The following is an 18383-nucleotide window of genomic DNA, read 5'->3' as shown; positions in this document are numbered from 1 at the left end:
CTAAGCAGAACAGGCAGCAGTGGCCTGGTGGGTTGATAAATATCCTCAGAGAACTACATGTGGCCTGCGAGTCAGTTTGGGGACTCCAGTATTACAGCATGAATACATTCTACACTTGATGATATATGACTGTTTCAAATATTTTCGATTATTTCACTAATTAGTGTCTTTTACTTCAGATTGAAGAACTTTCAGTATTTCCTATAAGCTCTGCTTACAACTTTCTGGCTCAGTTGAGAAAATGTTTTTCTCTCCCAGGCAGTACTTAGGAGCACAGTGAGTAGGGCAATTGCCTTGCACGCTGCCGACCAGGGTTTGATCCCTGGCATCTCACATGGAACCCCGAGCCTGGAGTAACTTCTGAGCGCAGAGCCAGGAGTAACCCCTGCACAGTGTCAGGTGTGGCCCAAAACAACAAAAAGAAAAAAAGGAAAGAAATTTGAATGGAATCTGTAAGCTTCAGCAGTTGGAAGTTCAAATTTATCCCCAAATATGGGACATTCTCAATAACTATTTCCCTAAGTCAGAGGTCCTCAAATTAGTTTGGCCTTCTTTTCAGAAAAAAATCACTTGGTGCTCCTCTAGAAATATAGCTTCTAAGGAAACAATTACATCAATTCATCAATTAAATCTAAAGTAAGCCTCTAGGATCATGCCAACATCTGGGGGCAGAGGCAGTATTGGTTATATTTACAAACAGTGGTCTAAATCAATGTTCTTTCAGGATAGCATGGTTGAAAATGACATTTCAGTAACATCACCTTCCATATATATTTTTTTGTCGACTGAAATTTACTTTTGGGCTACTTACTACTCTAGGTGAAATTTTCTTTTTAGGGGCCGGAGAGATAGCATGGAGGTAAGGCGTTTGCCTTTCATACAGGAGGTCATCAGTTCGAACCCCGGAGTCCCATATGGTCCCCCGTGCCTGCCAGGAGCAATTTCTGAGCATGGAGCCAGGAATAACCCCTGAGCACTGCCGGGTGTGACCCAAAAACCACAAAAAAAAAAAAAAAAAAAAGACATTTTCTTTTTAATTATTATTTTTCCACTCTAGGAATACATTTTTTTGGCAATTCCTATCTCCTTAATGATAATCTCCTTTTGATTTACATAATCATAATTTCCCTTTATGTTTAAAGTATATTTTACTTGAATATATAAATAATATTTATTAAATCCAAAATGCCAATTATTTGGGGGGGGGGATTGTACCAGACCAGGTAGTACATACCTGGGTTACTTCTGAGGGTGGTCAGGGGACCATATGGGCTGCTGGAGATTAAACTTGGGTTGGCCTCACGCCAAGAAAAGTACCCTACCCATTGTACCATCTCTCTGGCCCCCCAAAATGCCATTCTTATAAGCACAACCCACTGCTGATCAATTTTAAGTATAGGTAGCATTAATGTTTTCTTTGTTAAAAAAAAATCAATTTTTTTGGTGGAAACTAGATATTTTAAATACCATCAGTATATTTTAATCTTTTTCCAACACTAGCCCCTTTCTAACCTTGTTTCCTTTGGCCAGTCTTTCCTACTTGTCTGGCTTTCTCTTCTCTTGCTGTGGCACCCCATTTACACTGTTTTCACCTGTCATCCCACATGGAACATAGTGGGAACCCACAGGGAAACCTATCGAGTCACTGGTTTATAAACAATGATCTATAGCACTATTTGCATCAGCTCCATTTCCTGGGGCATGTAATTTTTTGATACTTGCTAATTTAGTGACTTATTTTAGTGGCTCCTACTTCCCTAACTCCATAATGTTTCCTAATTTTGCTACGATTGTTCCTCTCAGGGCTCAGATCTGTAGTTAGCCACATTCATACTGGGAACAAAGCAGTTATGTCAAGTCACTGTCTTTCTAGTTAGTACAGGAGTTAAGATATTACCTTTTATGAGTCTATCCTGGGTCAATCCCTGGCACTATATATGGTCCCCAGAGCACCACCTAAACACCACTAAGTGTAACCTCAAAATAAAAACCAAAACCGCACCAAAAAAAAAAAAAAAAAAGCACCAAAAGGGGCTGGAGAAATAGCACAGTGGACAGAGCATTTGCCTTGCATGCAGCTGACCCAGATTCGATCCTCAGCATCTCATATGGTCTCCCAAACCTGCCAGGAGTAATTTCTGAGTGCAGCGTCAGAAGTAACTCCTGAACACAGCCAGATGTGGCCCCAAACAAACAAAACCACCAATAAATATCTTGCTGTGGTTAACAGCTAGCTTGGTTTCTTTTGTTTCTTTTTTTTTTTTGCTCCCACCCCAACCCCCACTCTATAGTTCTTAACCATAAATCACTGCATATAACAAAGCAAGTTATAAGATGACTTTGAAAGGTGATTTCCAGGGGGAGAGTTGAGATTAAAAAACAAACAAACCCTAGTCTAGGAAGTCTTCTTTTTTTTTTTTTTTTTTTTTTTTTTTTGGTTTTTGGGCCACACCCGTTTGACGCTCAGGGGTTACTCCTGCTATGTGCTCAGAAATCGCCCCTGGCTTGGGGGGACCATATGGGACGCCGGGGGATCGAACCGCGGTCCGTTCCTTGGCTAGCGCTTGTAAGGCAGACACCTTACCTCTAGCGCCACCTTCCCGGCCCCCTAGGAAGTCTTCTTTAGTAAGCAACATTTGACTGTCTATTGGGGAGAGGTCCTACAGTGAAATAGCTCAAAGGGACGAAGCATAAACTTTATAAGCTGCATGATCCTGAGAACTAATCCACAGCAGTCTGACCACTTTTATATGTGGCCCCTAAACCCAAACTAAAAACTTCCAGAAATTCTTGCACAGTTATAACAGAAGCCCCAAATCCTACCAAATTCTACAAAGCCACAGTATTACGTAACTATTAATAGCTGCACCATCAGTCCCTATTAATGTTGAGGTCCCATCTTTACCATGCCTTATTTACCTTACAAACATAAACAGCAATTAAAATATTTTATAGGGCTGGAGCAACAGACAGCAGGTAGGGCATTTGCCTTGCAAGTGGTCAACACAGGTTTGATCCCAGGCACCCTATGTGGTCCTGAGTCCAACAGGAGTGATCCCTGAGCTCAGAGCCACATGTGATCAATCCCTCAGAACCACTTTGGCTCAAAAAAAAAAAACAAAATTATTTATAAGTATTTCATTAATTTATTTTTGGTTTAGGAGCCACACCTAATTGTACTCAGGGGTTACTCCTGGCTCGGTACCCTTAAATCGCTCCTGGCAGGCTTATGGACCATATAGGTGCCTGGAATCGAACCGGGGTACGCCCGGGTCAGCTGCATGCAAGGCAAACGCCCTACCACTATGCTATTGCTCCGGCCCCAAATTTATAAATATTTTAAAGATACTTCTATTTTATAATTATATCTGTGTATCCATATATATCTGTATATCCATAAAGATCAGAACAATAATGAAGTATGGGGAAAGTAGTGGTAATGGCAGTTGTTTATTTCACTAAGAAATTCTGAACAGAAGCCAAAAGCTATTTAAGTTTTGTCTGATAAATCTTAAAACATGCTTCTATAAATATCACTGCTGACCAGTCACTGTCCTCTGTACTATATACACCAGGCCCCGAAGAAAATAATCATGCTTTCCTTTCATCTGGAACTACCCTCTTCCAGTAAACTGCTAATTTGACTCTCACTGGACCAGAGAGAAAGCACAGCATGGAAGGCTTTTGCCTTGCACCTGCTTGACCTCTCTTCAGTCCCTGGCACAACATATGATCCCGAATCTCTGCTAAAAGTGATCCCTGAGTGCAGGGCCATATGTAAACCTTTAAACAGATAGATTCGGCCCAAAAACCAAAACAAAACCAAAGCAAAAAAAAAAAATAGTGCACAAAGGCATCGATGTTTTGAGAAAGCATGGAGTTGTGCCTCTGGCCACATACAGGCTAATCTAAGAAAGATGCTGTTCTAGAAGAAAAGAGAATGGGCAAATTTCAAAAGGAATGTGTCACAAATATGGCTATGACAGAACTGGATGAGACTACAATGTAACTGAACATGTTCTTGGCATTGCTGTCAACAAGATTCTTGTCAAGAGAATTAATGTTCTAATTGAGACAATCAAGCACTTTAGAGCCAAAGTAGCTTCCCTGCAACATGAGTCTGATGAGAAAAAACCCAAGTCAAAGAACAGTACTTGGGATCGAATGAAGTACCAGCCTGTTTCACACAAAGAGGGGACACACAGAGAAAACCACTAAGGTAAGCCTGAGCACCTGAAGCTCTTTCCCTTAGAATACATGGCGTAGCAGGTATTAAAAAAAAAAAAAAAAGGAAGACCTCTGGACTAGAAAAGCACCTCTCTTCAGTAAAAGACTCAGGTTCTTTACCACAGATTGACCAATTTTAAAAAAAAAAAAGTGAGGGCCCGGAGAGAGCACAGTGGCCTTGCAAGCAGCCGATCTAGGACCAAAGGTGGTTGGTTCGAATCCCAGTGTCCCATATGGTCCCCCATGCCTGCCAGGAGCTATTTCTGAGCAGACAGCCAGGAGTCACCCCTGAGCACCGCTGGGTATGGCCCAAAAACCAAAAACCAAATAAACAAAAAAAAAAAAAAAAAAAAAAAAAAGAAATCACCTCCAATGCAATGGGATAAAGAAACAATTCTAAAAATGACCATTTTTATACTATAATCCCTAGTTTTGATAGGAGTATGAGAAGATTTAGAAGCTCTAATTTTATTTTTCAAGCACCCTACTCCTGAAGCTAATTAACTTTTAAATTTTTAATCAAATATACATGTCAATCTCACTGAGTAGAAATAAAACTTTTTCACATTATGGGAATGTTGGATATTACTTTCATGTTCTTTCACTCCATACACCTTAACTATTTATTAGGGCCAAATTTTGGAATGGGCTTAGCAAGGCTAAGCAAAATAAGTTAGGTCATGGAGTTTTACCTTGAGTCCTGTTTTCTCGTCGTCACTTCCATTATTTGTAGATGGTGTTTCATCTCCTTGCCTGGAAACCAAGACAAAATCTTCACTATTAAGAGTAGATACTGAGTCTGAGGAGACACTGATTTTTCCAACAGAAGCCTTGTCATCCATGACTCAAGAATGAAGCTCAACTCATGAATGATTAAATATTTTAAAAACGCCTGAAAAACAAAAACCATAAAGATACTCATATAGGATGTCTGCCAAATAGTCAAGTATGTTCAAATTCTTATAAATACATTTGGAAAAACTTAAAACAAAACAAATATTTCCCCAAGAATTTTACTATTTATCGTTTAGACTAATTTCTGATAAGGTAATCTGATGCTATTTGGAGTTAAGATAATTCAGATTTCTTTAAAAAAACAAAACAAAACAAAACATTCACATGAGAATAACTCTGTCTACCTACAGTGGTTTCTTTAGAATATGTTGTAACTATTCTTGACCTCTAAAAAGAAGGAAGTATTTCTTACAGGTTTGTTTACTGTATCTTAATTTATAAAGCTGTACACCTAAGTGAAACTAAGAGTACTTGGGACAATAACCAAGGTTCTTCTAATACTTCCTGAATTTAAAGTACATTTTTTTTCTCTTTTCTAATTTTTACAGTGTTATAAGGAATTGTACCTCATGTACGCAAGGCATATATAACCTTTGGAGCCGTGCCATATCCCTGTATCTAACAGCACATTTCTAAGCAACAATATTTTACATTAACTCCCAAAATAAATAAATTCAAGGCAGAACAAGCCTAGATTCTCAATCTTCCCATCTCATGGTTTTCTAAGAACCTAGTTCAACATGTGCAATAACAATAAAAATTTTCTTGCAAACATCCCCAGCAAAAAGTGTAAAAATGGGGCCGGGCGGTGGCGCAAGAGGTAAGGTGCCTGCCTTGCCTGTGCTAGCCTAGGATGGACTGCGGTTCGATCCCCCGGCGTCCCATATGGTCCCCCAAGCCAGGAGCAACTTCAGAGCGCATAGCCAGGAGTAACCCCTGAGCGTCACCGGGTGTGGCCCAAAAACCAAAAAAAAAAAAAAAGTGTAAAAATCCGCCACTTATAAAAAGTCATATTACTAACCTCTGTACTGAAACTCAAATTTATCTATCATGTAAAATCTGGTTCCTCATACTTTGTTGGCAAAGTTCCCACTTGGTTGCCAAAACAGCAACAGATAAAAACAATAAACTACAATGAGAGCACTTTAGTGATTTTTTTTATAAAGTAGTGCTAGCTCTATGCTCATCTTGTACTTAAAAGAAGGTTCTTGGGGCCGGAGAGATAGCATGGAGGTAAGGTGTTTGCCTTTCATGCAGGAGGTCATCGGTTCGAATCCCGGCGTCCCATATGGTCCCCCGTGCCTGCCAGGAGCAATTTCTGAGCCTGGAGCCAGGAATACCCCTGACCACAGCCGAGTGTGACCCAAAAACCACACACACACACACACACACACACACACACACACACACAAAAGAAGGTTCTAAAGGAAGCACTATCTCCACTTAAAAACAATTGTTTTCATTTGTTTGGGGGCCACATCCAGTAGCGCTCAGGGGTTACTCGTGGTTCTGCGCTCAGAAACCACTTCTGGCAGGCTCAGAGGATCATGAGATGCTGGGAATCAAACTCAGGTTGGCCACCATGCATGGCACAGCCCCTACCTGCTATGCTATCTTCTGGTCCCACCATTTAAAAAGTCTTGATCTATGCTTTAGATTTTAAATGAGCATGTACTTATGGAATACAAAATGTGCAAAGCACTACTATCCTTTAAAAGGCTCACATCCAAATAAACTGCTGGTAGCAGAAATACTAAACTTGAAGATCAAAAATACTGTTGAACAGATGAGAGTGACAAGAGCTAGCCATTTAAAGAGGCAGTCTAAGGCTCAAACCCTGAAGTCCTATAATTACTTAACTAATTCCTTTACATAAATGCTCTCAGAGGGAGACAGAGAGAGTTTCAAAGGTGAAGGTACCTGCCTGAAATCCCACAACTCTGATTATGTTTCAGTTTTTTGGTCACACCTAGCTATGCTCGAGCTTATTCCTGGACCTGCCCTGGTTGGAGCTCCAAGAACAGTATGTGGTGCTGAGAACTAAACCAAGGTTGTCCACGTGTGCAAGGGAAGTGCCTTATCAATTGCACTAGCTCTCTGGCTCCCTAAACATAGTTTATAAAAGTGGTTTTAAAGGGGCCGGGAAGGTGGCGCTAGAGGTAAGGTGTCTGCCTTACAAGCGCTAGCCAAGGAACGGACCGCGGTTCGATCCCCCAGCGTCCCATATGGTCCCCCCAAGCCAGGGGCGATTTCTGAGCACATAGCCAGGAGTAACCCCTGAGTGTCAAACGGGTGTGGCCCAAAAACCAAAAAAAAAAAAAAAGTGGTTTTATTTCATTCAATGCTAAAAGCTTCCTAAAGAGGCTCCTTTTTTTTTTTTTGGTTTTTGGGCCACACCCGTTTGATGCTCAGGGGTTACTCCTGGCTAAGCCCTCAGAAATTGCCCCTGGCTTGGGGGGAACCATATGGGACACCGGGGGATCGAACCTCGGCCCTGATCCTTGGCTAGCGCTTGCAAGGCAGACACCTTACCTCTAGCGCCACCTCGCCGGCCCTGAGGCTCCTTGCTATATATACACATCAACTCCAAATTCTGATTCCGAAGTTTTATCAATCTACCTGCCAATTCTCACCTTAGGACAAAATGAACTGATTGCTTTATATATGTTCCCACTGCATTTTAATATTTCTTACAACAGCTATTGTCATTTGAAGCTAAGAGACTCCTATTTTAATCTTTGCACATATATTTCACAGTTGAAGTAACTGAGACTCAGAGAGAGGTTACAATTTGTTTCAGAAAATGGTCAGAGTCAAAGTCCCTTCCCTTCCCTTTCCTCCCCTCCCCTGGTTCGGCCCTCAGGACCTCATATGGTCTCCCAAGCATCGTCAGGAGTGACTCCTGAATGCAGAGCAAGGAGTAAGTAACCCCTGAGAATCACTGGGTGTGGCCCAAAGGAAAAAAAAAGAAAATAGTCAGAGGGGCTGAAGAGATGTGGTGGGCATAAACACTTGGCTTGTATACAACCCACCTGGGTTTGATCTACAGCACCCCATATGGTCCCCTAGGCCCTCCCAGAAGAGATCCTTGAGCCAGAGCCAGCCAGGCATTAGCCTTGAACACAGCCAAGTGTGCCCTCTACCCCCAAATCAAGCAAAAAAAGAAAAAAAAAAGATGTAATAGAAGCCTAGAGAAATCTTTTAAAATTGTCTCAAAGACCTGGGCATCTTTCTTTAAGTTTCTAGCCTTGCCATGGTTTTTTACACTTATGAATCTAAGATTTGGCAGGTTCAAAGTCCAAGCTGTTTTCTTTGACAAGGTGATAGGAAAATTCACCTTCTAAGTTACTTTAGAAGACAGTATTTATTTTGGCACCTGACAGTAACTGAATCATTCTGTGGGAATGAGGTTTATCAAAACACTAAGCAGAATAGGAAAAGTTACATAACAAGACTCTCCCTTTTCTGTCCTACATAGGCAGAAGTAAAGAGGGAATTTATGCACCCTTAGAGCTCTGGAAAACACCAGAGAGGGAGAAGGGGTTATAATAGGTCTTGCTGGCTGCAGATCCAGGTCCAATCCGCAGCACTGTATATGGTCCTCAGCACTCTCAGGAGTGATCCACAAGCAACTCCAAGTGTGGCCCCAAAACAAATAAAGACAAACTAACAAAACAACCTCAACAAAAAGACTGCTAATAAACAAATGTCCAAGGACTGTGTCCTGTCAAAATTCTAGACCATAACTAGACTTTTTATTCTATTCTGTTTTAAATCACACACAGAATGCTCAGGGGTTACTCCTGGCAGTGCTTGGGCACCATATGGGATGTCAGGGATCAGATCCCAGGTAGACCAAGTGCAAGGTTAAGTGCCCACCTGCTGAACTAATGTAACTCTGGCCTACCAGTCTTGAAAAAACAAGTTTCATTTTCATTTGTCTTTTGTCCCTGTGAACAACCTTACCACAAAGTGCCCTAGTTAAGTTTTTCATTCTTCAGACTATAATTCTAATTCTCATGGACAATAAAGTACAAAGCTTCCTCATAATATATCCAAACTGCCATTCCTTTTCAGTCTTCCTGGTAGTTAAACAAACTATGACAATTTAATCATGTTTAAGGATCATGTTAGTTAGAACCTAATTTTCTCAAGGGTTTTTTTTTTTTTTTGTCTTATTTACTATTGTATTCTAGACTTGGAACAATGATTGGCCATAGTAGGTGCCAAGAAACTAAGAGAAAGAAAATTAAGAATGGGGAAAAAAAAATGAAGTGCCCCCAATAAAAGGCAATTCTTTTAAAGACTGACAATAAAAAAAGTCTTATTTGGTGAGAGAGAGAGAGAGAGAGAGAGAGAGAGAGAGAGAGAATGTGTGTGTTGGCATATAGTAGGCAACGATAGCTTGTCTCCTTTTATTCCAGTGTTAAACTTAATTCTTTAGAGTATGTCCAGTTGAAAACAAGGGTTACAGGGGCTGGAGCGATAGCACAGCAGTAGGGCGTTTGCCTTGCAAGCAGCAGATCCAGGATGGACCTGGTTAGATCCCTGGTGTCCCATATGGTCCCCAAGCCAGGAGCAATTTCTGAGCATATAGCCAGGAGTAACCCCTGAGTGTCACTGGGTGTGGCCCCAAAAAACAGAAAAAAGAACCAAAAAATCAAAGGGTTACAGATCAGAGAGATCATTCAATGGACAGGGTGCTAGCCTTGCATAAGACTGACCTGAGTTCAATCCTGACACCACATATCACTGAGCACCTCTCAGAATGACCCTTGAGCACAGAGCCAGGAATATGCATTGAGCACAGGTGGATGGCTGACGCACGTGCGCACACACAAGCAGCTGGGTTGCAAATTCAAGGATTGTATGCCTCTATATTTCCACTTGCAAACATTTCTAAAATTCAGGGGGTTTTCTGTTTGTTTTTGTTTTTGGGCCACACCTGGTGATGCTCAGGGGTTACTCCTGGCCATGGGCTCAAAAATCACTCCTGGCTTGGAGGATCATATGGAACCCCAGGGATCGAACCGAGGTTAGACCTAGGTCAGCTGCGTGCAAAGCGAACGCCCTACCACTGCACCACCGCTCTGGCCCAATTCAGTAGTTTTAAGGACAGGAGAGATAACATAGGAGTTAAGAAACTTGCTTTGTAATGCAACTGACCTGAATTCAATCTTTGAAATCATTATGGTACCCTAAATACCACCAGGATGATACCTTTCTGGTAGGTTAACACCTATGACATTTTGATCATGTTAAATGGGAACCATATGGTGTGGGCACCGTAGTCAGAAAATGTGATCCCGGGGCCGGAGAGATAGCATGGAGGTAAAGCGTTTGCCTTTCATGCAGGAGGTCATCGGTTCGAATCCCGGCATCCCATATGGTCCCCCGTGCCTGCCAGGAGCAATTTCTGAGCCTGGAGCCAGGAATAACCCCTGAGCACTGCCGGGTGTGACCCAAAAATCACAAAAAAAAAAAAAAAGAAAATGTGATCCCTGAGGAAAGCTCATGTGTGAGTAGCAGCAAATGCAGGGAGCACTGTAAGCCCACCTTGTCCCCCTCTTTCCTTAATCCCTTCTTCAGAGCCCATCTTGGCCCTTTTTCCTTTTTGTTCAACTTGGCCCTTTGTTCAAACTTTCCCTTGGCGATCTATCCTATTAAACTCTCATGGCTTTATCATTCATGCTGACTGACAACACGTAGCCTGGAATCTTCTTGCCAATTTCATATGAATATTTGTGCTGTCTATTTTCTAGTACTGACATTTGCCAGTTACCTGACCTGGTGAATCACTTGGCACTTTTTACTGGTGACAACAGTAAATTAATAATCAAAATAAACTTGTGATCACAATACATCTCAGTACTTGGAAATGATAGTATACAAAAGACACAACAAAAGTACAGTAGATGAGGCCAACAGGTAGAGAACATGGCTGACCCCTTCCCCCCTCCAAAAGAAACCCCCAAAGCAAAATAGATCCTCTCCCATCACACAATCATAGTCTATCATATTGTATCTCTCCCGATTAAACAAACACTGACCCCAAAGAGAAATGTCAAAAAAACAAATGTTCTGATCCCCAGGGGGAAAAAAAGAAAAACCCAAATTAAAAACCACAACTACCCCTTTTCCCATATGTGGTTCCCTTGGAACTGTACCAGGTTTTAGTTTTAATATATATCTACATCTGACCTTTGCCAGTTTTCACTTAACTACTTCATTCGCTTTCTTTTTTTGTTTTGTTTTGTTTTGTTTTTGGGCCACACCCAGTGGCCCTCAGGAGTTACTCCTGGCTCTGCACTCAGAAATTGCTCCTGGCTCGGGGACTATATGGGATACCAGGAATCAAACTAAGAGTCTGTCCTGGGTTGGCCACATGCAAGGCAAACACCCTACCGTTGTGCTATCTCGCTGGACCTTCATTCACTTTCTATTTAGCGATAATACAAGTCTCTTTTTCTAGATTCTCTCTGGTAATTATCAAGTTTCATAGTTTATAAAAAAATTTTTGAAGTAAAGAACAAGTTTTAGGGGCTGGAGGGTGGTGCAAGTAGTAAGGTGTTTGCCTTGCACACAGCTAACCTAGGATAGACCAAGGTTTAAAACCCCGGCATCCCAAGACATGAGTGATTTCTGAGCGCATAGCCAGGAGTAACCCCTCAGCGCCACCGGGTGTGGCCCAAAAAACAAAACAAAAAAAACAAACAAAACAGGTTTTATTTGGAGGTACTGAGGAAAGGGAGGAGAGGATAAGAAAGTGAGTAATGAATAACACACTCAAGAGTGGAAAGAAGCTCCTGACACCCCGGCTTCGACATAGGATCTGTGCAAAAACCAAGATCTCTAATTACAGAAGCCTGACTTCAACAACTTCGATTGGGTAAAACTTTTCCTGAGACCATGAAGAAAGACCGTGGGGCTGGATTAATAGTATTCCTGGAGCCGGTAGTCAGTCGTAAGAGAATGTTTCGGGGCTGGAGAGATAGCACAGTGGCGTTTGCCTTGCAAGCAGCCGATCCAGGACCTAAGGTGGTTGGTTCGAATCCAGGCATCCCATATGGTACCCCGTGCCTGCCAGGAGCTGTTTCTGAGCAGATAGCAAGGAGTAACCCCTGAGTACTGGCCAGGTGTGGCCCCAAAACAAAAAAAAAAATAAAAAAAGGGCCCGGAGAGATAGCACAGCGGCGTGCCGATCCAGGACCAAAGGTGGTTGGTTCGAATCCCGGTGTCCCGTGTCCCATATGGTCCCCCGTGCCTGTCAGGAGCTATAATCCCGGTGTCCCGTGTCCCATATGGTCCCCCGTGCCTGTCAGGAGCTATTTCTGAGCAGACAGCCAGGAGTAACCCCTGAGCACCGCCGGGTGTGGCCCAAAAAACAAAAAAAAAAATAAATAAATAAAAAATAAAAAAAAATTAAAAAAAAAAAAGAGAATGTTTCACCCTGATTTTGGGGGCCAAGGGTACTTCCTTTCTAATTTCCCCAACATTTGCTGCACCTATGCAAAATAGAAAAAAAACACCAATTTTTAAATTTTATTTGTATCTTCTAGATAACTTGCCTTTTTTATAGAGCCTTGAGTCATGAATTACACTGTTTTACCTCATATTCTGTGTTTCTCTACAAATTGAGAAAAGGTAAAAAAAGAGAATGGGGATCAGGGACCAAGTGGTCTCAGGTGCATTGGTGGGAAAAAAAATAGGTCAAACTAAAGTCAACAATAGAATCAAGAGACTCAAACTATAACAAGCTAAACTTAAAATGGGCCTGTTACACCCAAGCCAGAGGTCTAAGGGTAGAGGTAGTGGATGCATGATGGGAACTTTAGTGTAGGGAAGTCAACACTGGTGGTGAGAATGGCCCTAATTCACTGTCATTTTATGTCTGAAATTCAACTATGAAGGACTTGTAATTCATAATGGTCTCAAAAATTAAAAAAAATAACAGTGGAGCCCTAATACACAAGCCTGCATGAAAGTAGGAAAGTACCCATCTCAAGAGGGGAGACGCAGGTGACATGTGCTTGGGCTCCATGTACCCAGGCAACAAATGTGCACTCTTTCTAAAGTAAGTTTTTATTTTTTTGGTTTTTGAGTCACACTTGGGGGCACTCAGGGGTTACTCCTGGCTCTGCACTCAGAAATTGCTTCTGGCAGGCTCGGGGGACCATATGGGATACCAGGATTCGAACTACTTTCCTTCTGGATTGGCTGCATGCAAGGCAAACACCATACTGCTGTGCTATCTCTCCAGCCCCAAGAAACTACTGTACATCTACAGTGGGTTTTTGTTTGTAAGTTTTTGGGCTACACCCAGTGGCACTCCTAAACCTGGGCTCAGAAATCGCTCTTGGCAGGCTCGGGAGACTATATGGGATGTCCTGGGTTGGCTATGTGCAAGGCAAACGCCTTACCGCTGTGCTATCACTCGGACCCTCTTTCTAAAATTTAAACAGGGTTCAGAGCGACAGTGCAGTTGGTAGGGCTTTGCTTGCACATAACTAAACTGGATTAAATTAAATCCTAGGCATCCCATATGGTTTTCCGAGCCCACCAGGAATGATTCCTGAGTGTAGTAGCAGAAGTAACCCGAGTACTGCTGGGTGTGGCCCCATAACAAAACAAAAATAAAAGTTCAATCCTGTCCCTTCTTCAAAACGGTTAACGGCTCCTGAATATAAAAGAAATGACGCCCAAACTTCGTTTACCATCAGATCCTCAAAGTCTGGAGCCAATCTGCAATTTTACTCTTTCTCTTTTCTATGAACCAGTACCAGAAAGCTCACTACTCTAGTCATTACCTTCTATGCTTTCTAGTTTTTACTCAAATTGTGTCTTTGTTTCTCTGGTTTACTTACCACACCAGCAACCAGGTAAACAAATATTCATTCTGCCCCTTTCCTTTCCCTTTTGTAATGTTCATCACTTTCTCCTAGAGCTACTAAGACTTGTTATAACGTTTGCTTCATAATTCTATCACAGAATTAGAGCATTTACCAATAAAAATGTTTCCTTTGTCTTTACAATGATTTAATCCATGGATCCAGAATCACTTACTAAAAGCATGGTAACTGCTAGAAAAAGGAGTCTGCTCCTGTTTTCTTCATATACTAGCTCACCGTGACTCAATGTGACTGCATAATACACCTTTGTTTAACAGGGATAAGCATGGTGAGAATGATGAATGCAAATATAGGACACTGCATTTGTATTATGGGGATGTGAAAATACTTGATGACTAGAATGAAAACTAAAAAGAACATTATCTTGAAGTGTACCTGATCCATCATGGCACAAACCAGTTGAACACTGAATCACAAAACATAACCTTTGATTTTTTTTCTTGGACCAAAATAGTCTTTGCCCTCCTAATCTGCATCTCTGTTGTTGCTCAAGTGAGCACAGATATAGAGGGCTGTTTGTTTGTTTGGTTTTTGGGTCACATCTGGTGGCACTCAGGGGTTACTCTTGGGTCTACACTAATCACTCCTGGCAGGCTCCAGAGACCAGGTGGAATGCTGGGAATTGAATTAGGTCAGTCATATGCAAGGCAAATTTCTCACCCAGTCTAGTAATCTGTATTCTCATAATCCGTCTCCTCCAACAACTTAAATTCCATTTTACATCAAAACATCACTTCAACTTTGAAGCAGCAGCCTGATACTGACACTTCATAGATGTAGTCTGATTATTTCTGTACGTATCTATTTTTTTTTTTTTTTGGTCACACCCAGTGGTGCTCAGGGGTTACTCCTGGCTGTCTGCTCAGAAATAGCTCCTGGCAGGCACGGGAGACCATATGGGACACCAGGATTCGAACCAACCACCTCTGGTCCTGGATCAGCTGCTTGTGCCGCTGCGCTATCTCTCTGGGCCCACGTATCTATTTACTAATAAGGCGCATACTCTTTTAGTATTACTAGTACAATTGACTTCCAATCAATCAGCCTTGGAATTAACTTCTCCTGGTCCTAATAACTAATCTGCTAGCCTAATTATCACATTCTGATGACCCCAGCTGGATATTTACAAAGAAAGCAAGCACCTATGAATGTGGCTTTGACCCAATATGCTCCACCCGCCTTCCTTTCTCCATGAAGTTTTTCCTTATTGCTATCACATTCTTACTAATTGACTGAGAAATTGCTCTTCTACTTCTTCTTCCATGGGCCTTCCAGACAAATGATCTCAACACAATAATTATTATAGCCTTAGCCCTTATCTCACTTCTTGCTATTAGCCCTGCAGGAGTGACTGCAAAAAGGTCTTGAATGAACTGAGTATGATAATTAGTTTAAAACAAAACAAATGATTGCGACTCATTAAATCGTGATTTACTTCACAATTAGCAAATGTCTCTAGTCCACATAAACACACACTGGCGTTTAAACACAATCTCAATACTAGGGCATTTAATATATCAAGGGCACCTAATGACATCTCTACCTTTGCCTAGAAGGGATGATATCCCCCTCTATACTATAGATGTCAAAATAGATTTAATTATGCACTTCACACTATCAAGCATGCTACCTATCATTCTCCCAGTATGTGCTACATGTGAGGCTGCTGTGGGCTTATCCCTCCTAGTCAGTGTCAAACCCACATGAAGCTCATTTTGTCCAAAACTTAAACCTTCTACAATGTTAAAACTTATATCTTCTATTAGAATAGTCCCGCTTATGACTATCAAACATTAAAAACCATTTGAATCAATACTACCACTTACAGCCTACTAATCGCCCTAATAACACGAAGTCTATTTAACCAACCAGACCACAGCACCCTCTACTTTTCCACCATTGTCTCTTCTGACTCCCTCTCTACTCCACTCCTCTCGCCCTTACAACGTGACTCTTCCCACTGATACTTCTAGCCAGTCAGAATCACCTCATAAACGAGACAGAAACACGTAAAAAAAAAAAAAAAAACTTAAGTTACCGTATTAGTCTTACTCCAAATCTCTCTAATTGTAACATCTTCTGCCACAGACCTTATTCTACTTTATATTTTATTTGAAGCTACCCTTATACCAACCTTAGTCCTCATCACATGGTGAGGTAATCAGACAGAATGACTAAATACAGGGCTATATTTCCTATTTTATATATTAGTCGGCTCACTCCCCTTGCTAGTAGCCATTGTATATATCCAAAATCTATTGGGCACTCTTAATATTTCTATCACTCAATTCTGGGCCCAAAATATTATAAACTCTTCGTCAAACGACTTTCTCTCTATATACCGTATTTTCTGGCGTATAAGAGGACCCCCTAATTTTGCAGTTAAAACATACGTTTAGGCCTATATTCGCTGTATAAGACAGAAGGTTCCTGTGCTGCAACTGTATGTACCACAGTGAGCCAAACACAACAAGCAAAGGTTCAAAGATTATACTGTAATAGACTTCCTCTCTGACTCTGGCCAATCTGAGCAGGCTTTTGACAGTGTAGATTCAGTACAGAACATTGTCTCATTTGCATGCATCAAAAGCCTGCTTGGATTGGCTGAGTCAGAGAGGCGGTCCGAGCAGCCTTGCAGTGATTGGTCCCTTATCATAGGCACCTTTTCTGGCAATTCCCTGGTGGCATCCGTTAATCTCCCCCACTACATGAACCAAACAACACCCCATCTTAGGACCCTAGCACTAAACCACCAACACGGTTAGCTGGGTTTTGCCAGAAGTGGCCCCCAGATCTCCGGAGTACTGTTTGGGAGCCCCCAAGAAAGAGATTTGGAAACTCTGCGGCCTGATTTTGTTTTGTTTAGCAGCATATTGAAACATATTTCGGGATATACTCGGCATATAAGACGACCCCCGATTTTCGGTTGACTTTGTTTCAAAAGTCGTCTTATGGGCCCAGAGATAGCACAGCAGCGTTTGCCTTGCAAGCAGCTGATCCAGGACCTAAGGTGGTTGGTTCGAATCCCGGTGTCCCATATGGTCCCCCGTGCCTGCCAGGAGGTATTTCTGAGCAGACAGCCAGGAGTAACCCCTGAGCACCGCCAGGTGTGGGCCAAAAACCAAAAACCAAAAAAAAAAAAAAAAAAAAAAGGCATGAAACTGAAATTATCTTGCCAAGTCTACTTATCAGATTAATAGGTAATACTCTGCGGGTTAGTATATAGCCAACAATACTAAGCAGCAAAAATAACGCTAAGAAGTCTCATAAGTATTGTCATAACTTTTACACTAACCTTGCCAGATGGATATTAACTTCATATGACAGGCAAGTTGAGGCTTAATCTTTTTTTTTTTTTTTTTTTTTTTTTTTTTTTGTGGTTTTTGGGTCACACCCGGCAGTGCTCAGGGGTTACTCCTGGCTCCATGCTCAGAAATTGCTCCTGGCAGGCACGGGGGACCATATGGGACGCTGGGATTCGAACCGATGACCTCTTGCATGAAAGGCAAACGCCTTACCTCCATGCTATCTCTCCAGCCCCGAGGCTTAATCTAATTCAGAAATTTATATTCAGGGAGAAAATTGTGGAACTTGAGGCAAACCAAGGTACTGGGATATAACGGTCTTGTCTTGACAACTTTCTCTTTGGTGGCCCAAACTCCCATCTCTCCCCATTCTTTTTGTTTTGTTTTGGGGACACATCCAGCAGTACTCGGGGGTTACTCTTGGCTCTGCACTCAGAAATCATTCCTGGCAGGCATGGGCACCATATGGGATGCCGGATATTGAACCTGGATCCATCCTGGTTCAGCTGCATGCAAGGCAAACACACTATCACTATGGTATCACTCTGGCCCCTTCCTCCCCATTTCAATCCAGTCTTTATGTTACTCTCATCCTTCTAAAACAAAGATCTGGTAAAAATTACTCTTTTCAGAGAGAAAACAGCACAGGAAGCAGAATCAAGGCTCAAAAACATAGTACAGGCCATTTCTGATGAATTTAGGACCTTCAGAATTACATAAGTGGGGCCTGAGAAAGATAAGAGGTAAGACACGGGCCAGAGAGATAGCACAGCGGTGTTTGCCTTGCAAGCAGCCGATCCAACCTAAGGTGGTTGGTTCGAATCCCGGTGTCCCACATGGTCCCTCGTGCCTGCCAGGAGCTATTTCTGAGCAGACACCCAGGAGTAATCCCTGAGCATAGCCGGATGTGGCCCAAAAACCAAAAAAAAAAAAAAAAAAAAAAAAGAAGAGAGGTAAGGCACCTGCCCTGCAAGTGGTTTTACCCTGGTTCAAATCTCAAACACCAAATATGGTCTTGCAAGCACTGCCAGGGATCATTCCTAAGCAGTCAGAACAGCTCCTGAGCACTAGGACCACATATGTTCCAGAGAACTGCCAAGAGTGATCCTTGAGTAGAGCCAGGAGTACAGTCAAGTATGGCTCACCC

General features: G+C 42.0%; 1 protein-coding gene across 3 annotated transcripts in view; it reads right to left on the bottom strand.

The window, feature by feature from the left end:
• RABGAP1 (RAB GTPase activating protein 1) overlaps window positions 1–18383 on the bottom strand; it is a 175560-nt gene that overhangs the window by 148510 nt on the left and 8667 nt on the right. The window contains exon 2 of one of the 3 annotated variants that reach the window (XM_049774125.1): window positions 4920–5119. In XM_049774125.1, coding sequence (XP_049630082.1) covers window positions 4920–5069 — 150 coding nt within the window. In that variant the 5' untranslated portion in view covers window positions 5070–5119. Of the gene's footprint in view, window positions 1–4919; window positions 5120–18383 lie in introns of those variants that run through there. The other 2 variants (XM_049774126.1, XM_049774127.1) reach the window with 2 other exon arrangements.

The sequence above is a fragment of the Suncus etruscus genome, chromosome 5 (genome assembly GCF_024139225.1).
Source record: "Suncus etruscus isolate mSunEtr1 chromosome 5, mSunEtr1.pri.cur, whole genome shotgun sequence".
NCBI classification, from domain to species: Eukaryota; Metazoa; Chordata; class Mammalia; order Eulipotyphla; family Soricidae; genus Suncus; species Suncus etruscus.
This window is presented reverse-complemented; position numbering and strand designations above follow the sequence as displayed.